This window comes from Bubalus bubalis, chromosome 16 (genome assembly GCF_019923935.1).
Source record: "Bubalus bubalis isolate 160015118507 breed Murrah chromosome 16, NDDB_SH_1, whole genome shotgun sequence".
NCBI classification, from domain to species: Eukaryota; Metazoa; Chordata; class Mammalia; order Artiodactyla; family Bovidae; genus Bubalus; species Bubalus bubalis.
In genome coordinates this window covers 61,024,801-61,032,201 of record NC_059172.1, presented here as the reverse complement: position 1 = coordinate 61,032,201, position 7,401 = coordinate 61,024,801, and the positions used below count along the sequence as shown (strand labels likewise).

Here is a 7,401-nt window from a genome sequence, read left to right as displayed (position 1 = left end):
CAACAGTGGGAAACCAATCAGGCTACACTGAGAGACAGCTTCGTGATTCTAAACAAAGGGATCAAATAATTAGGAGAACAGGGATCAGGTATATATTTCCCCTCTCAATTTGTTCCATGAAAACTTATCTCAAACCAGTGGGCTCTACATTTGATTTAGAGTAAAAAGCAGGCAGATGCTGGAAACGGTATGAAATTTAATTTTTGTTTCTAGAGCATCTAGGAGTCTACTAATGGAAAATAAATTTATGTGGAATGATGCATCTTTTTTCCTTAATAATTAACAGTGAATGGGGCTCAATCAAAACTGAAAAAAAAACTTTTTAATGAACATTAAACTTTTGTAGTTTCATCTTTAATAAGCCTATACACATGCCCTCTTATGTAGTTACTTTCTGAATTGTGGGCAGTGAGAATTTAAGAAGCATTTCTGTTTATCAAAAAAAAAATCAATGTTTCTTTTAATGAAAGGGGATTAGGAAAAACAAAACACACCGTTCCCACTGTACTGTTTGCAGTTGCTGTTCATTTGATGACACCAGGCTTCCATTAGCTTAGTGTAATTCAAGAGTCCAATAATCATTGTCAAATGCTGAAGATGTTCTGCATAAGTCTGATTTAGAACAGCTATTTGGATCTCAATTATTAATGAAATTAGTGTCCTGAATGTCAGCAAGAGCATTGCCTTAGGTAAAGGCTGTAAAGGAAATCATATTAGTGTGGAATTTCCCCTCCTTAGGGGCTCCTCTTAGATTACATTATTCACTTAGCTATCTCCTGTCAGGGAAATTGAAATGTTGGCCACGATCTGATCCTGGGGCAGAACCAAATGGAGAAGTTAAGGGGTATTGCAATGGCATCGGTTCCAAAACATTTGTGTGGTGTTGGTATTGCCTTTGGTCCCCTTCAGTGTTTACAAAACAGCATCGGCAAGGACAGCATGAACCGGCAAACAGAGAAGAATAGAGCAGAAAGGAGCTCTTTTAGGAAAGACTGAGTGACGTTCTATCCAGTAGGCAAGTCGTGTTTCTCAACTTCAGGACGTGCCTGGGGAATACTGGCAGGTGTAATGGCTCCTCTGTGGCCCTTCGTCCTGGCAGCTGCCTCGGGTGAGTGCGTTAGTGATTTTACTAGGCATCGAGCATTAACACCTAGAACCTAGAGACAAGCCTTTCTACGTTGTGCTGTGTACCTCCTCACAAGTGTTTGCTTTTATTTACCATCTGTAAAATGCCAGGCCTGTGAATCTACAAGGAGACCAACACTTTGTTGTGACTTTGCTCCTACAATTATAGGTGCATATATCCATAGGGCCACACAGTGCGGCTTTCCACAAAGTTAAAAGTATGTTCTGAAATGTTACAGTTGTTGGATAAATTTCTCCTTCCTTAGAAATCAAGCTCTCTTTACAACAATTGATGTTGAGAGTTTGGGGCATTCTGTTTCAGATTTACTTTTATGTCTGAAGAGTATATTTTTATTATCCAAAATAGTCTTGGTCTTTAGAAGCCCACGGAGAGAGTCCCTTGGATCCATCCTAGCTACAGGCACTGAGTGTTATTTTGGTGTTAGGGTTTTACATCTAGTCCTACAAAGTCTGTATAGATGTGGAGTGGAGTGTTTCTCTAAAGAGAGCTGTAGAAACTTGCATGTTTTGAATGTACAGTTCCCCTAAAAATATACTTAAGAAACAAATACATATATGTTGTGTATATATATATATTTCCCCCCTACATTTGTGCAATTGAATTTCCATGGTGCCAGTATTAACTCTACCATATTGAACCATTTGAGTTAAGATACAATTGGTTCCTAGAAAACATACACAAATCAAAAATTTATGTTCATGCTAGTGTTTCCCAACACCCCTTGTTCCTGAGGGTTCTCCTAGAGCTCATATCTGAATTTCCATGTTTTAAAATATAACTGAATGTGGAATGAGTCAATTACAGAGATGAGGAAGGAATTTGGTGGCCAAGCAGCTGGAAATGATTTTTTTATTGGATAGAGAAGAAAAATAGCCACTTATCATTAAAGTTTAAAAATCCTGGATGTTGAACTTAAAGGATAAAAGCATCTTAATTATAAAAATGAAAACAGAGGAAATTTCATTAAATGCCAAATGGGTTTCTTAGCAGAAAATAATTGTCAACATTAAACGAAGCAAGATAAAATAGAAAAATGAAGGTTTTGAAAATAGAAGAAATTCTTCTTAATGATTTCTCTTTCTAATGTTTTGTATTACGCTTGATTTTTGTTCTAAATGTGGCAGAGAAAGTGTTTTAATAGCGTCTCATAGTCAGCACTTGACCATAAATCATACTGAGAACGTTCGTTGCAGAAAAGTTTACTCTTTGAAAATTTTACTGGGTTAATATCAGGTTGATTTATAAATATAAGGGCACTTAACAAACCACCAGTTTAGAGCTGAACCCAGAGGCAGTGTGCTGGAATAGGATAGGAGGCCTGAATTAGAACCTCGTGGTCCTACCACACTGCTCACCAGCCATGTGACCCTGGGTGAGTCCATGTACCTCAGAGATTCCGCTTCCCTGTAAGTTTTATTTTGCATATTCATGAAGGCCAAATAAGAAAGCGTTATGAAATCATCAGGTGCAATGCAAATTTAAGATATTGTTGACCCCAAAACACACAAACCCAGAAAATAACAATGAGCTGTTTCTTTTCCAAAACTGTACACCATGCAACTCTTCCTTTTTGTTTTAAATTTGATTGATTTATTTATTTTATTGGAGTATAATTGCTTTACAAGGTTGTGTTAGTTTCTGCTATAGAACAAAGTGAATCAGCCATGTGTGTACATAAAGCCCCACCCTCTTAGTCTTCCCTCCCAGCACCATCCCACCCCTCTAGGTCATCACAGAGCGTGGAGCTGGGCTCCCCGTGCTCTACAGCAGGTTCCCACTGGCTGGCTGTTTTACACATGGTAGTGGACGTATACAAGTCTTCTTTTGAAGGGCTACTCACTGCTGTTCCCAGTATTCTCAGGGAGCCAGGTCGGTGTAGTATCAGAGTAAGAGCTTGGTCTTTGGATCCAGATCCGCCTTGTTTAAATTCCATCCTCTTCTCTTGCAAGCTGTGTGATCTTCAGCAGTACTAACCTCACCAAGCCTAGAGTCCCTCACCTGTAAATGAGTCCTAACAGGGTTGTAGAGTACCTCTCTCATAAAGCTCTTGTAGAAGTTAAATGAGATAATTTACGTAAAGGGCTCTTAGCCCAGTGCCTGGAACACAGCAAGTCATTTAATCAGTATTAGGTATTTAATAATACCACACACCTAAACCTTGTAACCTCTCAGATATATGTATTGTTATCTATTGTTCAGTAGAAATTGATCAGTGACTAGACAGGAAATTCAGGCAAGTCTTTACTGGGGCCCCTGCTACAGCAGGGAGAAGTTAAACAAGTAACAGTTTCTCTAGCTCACACTCAGAGCTGAGCTGGCTCTTTACATGGGATGAAGCTAGGGGCGGGTCTGTGATCGAGCCAGAGGTGTGGCTTAGGTGTTTTGCCTACCACTTTGGTAGTGTTGTAAGCAGGGAACAAACACAGTACCCTGCTTTTGCTCCCCACTCTTCAGAAGTGGCATTTGGGATTTTGGTCTTTTTGTGTCTTGTTCATAATTTGCCCCAACTACACATGCACATGGTTATTTTTAGTCCCTTATAGCGTCTTTGTATTCTGTTTCTCCAGGAGGCGTTTGCCCAGGTGCAAACACTACAGCAGAGGACCCTAGGTCCCAGGTCCCAGCCTGTTGCAGTACTAGTCTCTTACAACCCTAAAGGTGGTACACTCATAAACCAGAAACAGCTCTTTTCATCAAAGTGCCCAGAACACTTTAAGATAGGTATGTATGTAACTCATTGAAATAAGGAAAGCAAAGGAATAATTCTATTATATTCTTATCTTTTTAAAACCTCTCTTTACCTAGAAGTGCCTCATAACTCAGTTCGTGACACATTCTACTTTTCAGAAATCTTGCAAGTGCATTGTTTGATGCTGATTATTAGCATTCAAGGAGGCAGTGCTGGTGTGGTATCTTTTCTGGGTCTGTTGATAGCTTCCATCAGTGTCTGTTGAAACATCACTGAACTGTGAGTCATTTACTGCTTGTGTGAATGTCACATTAGCTTTCAAGGGGCATAATTTACTGTTAATTAATGGTCACTTAAATCCTTAATCTCTCTCCTGTAATTGATCTTTCTCCTCAGGCAAATTTGTATTCATAGTAGAAATGTAATTTATTATTTCTTCCCATTTTAAACAAAGAACTGTTTCCCCCTGTAGTTTATTTAGCCATGCTTCCCTTTGCTTCTTTTCTCCTATCACTCCCGGTTTCTCTTTTGTTCTTATTTCCAGCTTCCAGAACTTTCTCTTTTTACCCAACGACTTTGATTCATTCTTGAAAATATGTTTATCCATTAGGGACCTATATCCACAGGAAAGATATCAGAGGGGAATTTGAGGCCCTATGAGCAGAGGGTGTAGAGAACATTCATTTCTCAGAATTATTAACTCTGTCTCGGGTGGTTTCCTGTATTGAAACACACACATTTCAGTGTTTTCCCAGCTGGGACTTGGGAGATTCCAAGCGAGGTAAAACTGAAGTTGCCCTAAGTGAAATTCACAGGAAAAACACCAGACTAATTTTTCTTTGGGGTCCAGAAGTCTTTCCCATGGGGTCGACCAGCAAGAAACAGTCCCAAGTAGAGAGATTGAAGAAGGGGGCAGAAGATAAGATGGTTGGATGGCATCACCAACTCAATGGACAGGAGTTTGAGCAAACTCCAGGAGATAGTGAAGGACAGACAAGCCTGGCGTGCTGCAGTCCATGAGGTCACAGAGAGCCAGACGCAGCTTAGCCAGTGAACAACAGCAAAACAGAGACTCATACCACATCTTTGACCATCGCAGTTCACAAAATCTAAAGATGATGCGTGATGTGAGCCACCCGCCTTAGTTCCTGCATGCCTGAAGAGCGGCTGCCTCTTCTGGCTTCTTGTTGGATGAATACTTAGGGAGTTTAAAACGCTCATTAGATTCCCAGCTCGGATGGTAATGAAAGTGAATATTCCACTGCCCACAATGAGTCTCGAACGTCCCCTCCAGCACCATCGTTAGCATTTTGGTCACACTGACGTTGATAAATCATAGAAATTGCTGCCTGTGGCGGCAAGTGACACGGCATCATTCATAAAGAGATGGGTATAAACAGGATTGTCGCACACGGGGAAGGTACCTCATTTCCAGTTTCCTGCTGGAGCCTGCGTACCTTCAGCAGCTCATCAAAATAACCATCAAAACCGCAGAGAGTCACGGTGAATTCACGCGCAGGACACCACGGATAGAGTTCGCCCGTGCTGTGGTGGGGGGTGTGCAATTTGCTTCAGTCCAATGACTGAGGGAAGCTTTGAATCCCCCAGGGGTCGGCAAAGCTGGTGAACAAAATATCTTTTTGCAATTTCGAGAAAGCCCTCACAGATTTGTCACTTCCAATTGCTGGTGCTCATTTCTCTTAGTTGCTTTCCCCTGGCCTCTCCAGCCTCGACACTCATCACGGCTCCTCCACAAATCAAGATTCCTGGGTCACAGGAAATGGTTGTTCCCTGGAACCTCAGAGAATTTTCCCAAAATGAAGATCTCATTTTCTAACAAGTGCATTTTAAGACAGACTGAGTGAGAGAACAAATATGATTTTTGAGGAGAAAAATATGAATTGGATTTTCCTTGATCCATTATTTAGAAATCCACACAGCTCTTTGGATTCAAGTGGTTTGTCCCTGTTTCTGCTTAGGTTTTTTATGTGATTTTTGAATTATAAATGGAAAAATCGAAAGAAAAATCCAAGGAGGAAGCTGGTTAAGTGCATCGGAAGCTTTCTCCTGTGTACCAGGAGGGGGTGATACAGGAATAAAGAAAGGATGCTGTCTTCAAGATGCAAGATAGCTGTAAAAACAGAAACGTAGAGCAAGTTTGCATCCTCAGAGATGGAGTTGATTTATTTATCTTTACAATGAGATTTCTCCATTGGGCATTTAGGCCATCAGCTGACTTAATGTTTTTATTCTTTATTGAAGTATGGTTGATTTACAGTGTTAAGGTGTGCAATAAAGGGACGCATTTACACACACACACACACACACACACACACACGTACGGGCTTTCCAGGTGGCGCTAGTGGTAAAGAATCCACCTGCCACTGCAGTGGACACAAGAGATTTGATCCCTGGGTTGGGAAGATCCCCTGGAGTAGGGAATAGCAACCCACTCCAGTATTCTCGCTTAGAAAATTCCGTGGACAGAGGAGCCTAGCAGGCTACAGTCCATGAAGCTGTAAAGAGTTGGACACGACTGAGCACTTTTACTTACACATATATATTCTTTTTCAGCTTCTTTTCCATTGTAAGTTATGATAAGATGTTGAATATAGTTCCCTGTGCTGTATAGTAGGTCCTCAGGTTTTGATTTTTTTTAACCTATTTTATATACTGTGTATCTGTTAATCCCTAATTCCCAACTTATCCCAACCCCCTCTTTCCTCGGAGAAGGTGATGGCAACCCACTCCAGTACTTTTGCCTGGAAAATCCCATGGACAGAGGAGCCTTGTAGGCTGTAGTCCATGGGGTCGTGAAGAGTCGGACACGACTGAGCGACTTCACTTTCACTTTTCACTTTCATGCATTGGAGAAGGAAATGGCAACCCACTCCAGTGTTCTTGCCTGGAGAATCCCAGGGACGGGGGAGCCTCGTGGGCTGCTGTCTATGGGGTCGCACAGTCGGACACGACTGAAGCGACTTAGCAGCAGCCTCTTTCCCATTTGGTCACTGTAAATTTGTTTTCTGTATCATCAGCGTATTTTAAATGTGTCTGACAAAATGTCCATGAGTTGGTTGTGAACTTCAGCAGATTGGGGTGAGCTAAAAACTATATTCTTCAGGAGTGACCAAGCCCTGAGCAGTCTGAAGTCTCCTGAAGATGCTAAGTTCTTATTTTCACCCTCACAGTGATAGCTTTCTTTTTCAGGAATCCTGGCCATAGATACACCTCATTCCAGGAGTCCTGCTCTGCATCATCTCACCAAGCAGCTATTACAGACATATCGGAAGGAAGTAAGGCCAGTTCACAACTGGACCCAGGCCACCACTGTATACTTGGACGTGTCTGTTCACGCCGTGCTGGACGTGGTAAGGACCATCCTACCGTCTCCTAGTCCCATGATTCTTTTGTAAAACTACCAGCTATTTATGCAAGAGAAGTTTTTTTCTTGAGACTCTCATTGAGCCGATAGAGAAGTTAGTGTAAGATTCATCTTAGCAGTGAGCCTGGGTTATCTATTTATTAGGCAAATCATGCTAACTCGACCCCAACTTACACTGTG

The 7,401-nt window shown here is 41.4% G+C and overlaps 1 protein-coding gene across 1 annotated transcript in view; it reads left to right on the top strand.

Moving 5' to 3' along the window:
* Window positions 1-1,068: 1,068 nt before the first annotated feature.
* HTR3B (5-hydroxytryptamine receptor 3B) overlaps window positions 1,069-7,401 on the top strand; it is a 43,201-nt gene continuing 36,868 nt past the window's right edge. The window contains exons 1-2 of the mRNA XM_006060203.4: window positions 1,069-1,108; window positions 7,047-7,207. Of these exons, the coding sequence (XP_006060265.3) occupies window positions 1,069-1,108; window positions 7,047-7,207 (201 nt within the window). The remainder of the gene's footprint in view (window positions 1,109-7,046; window positions 7,208-7,401) is intronic.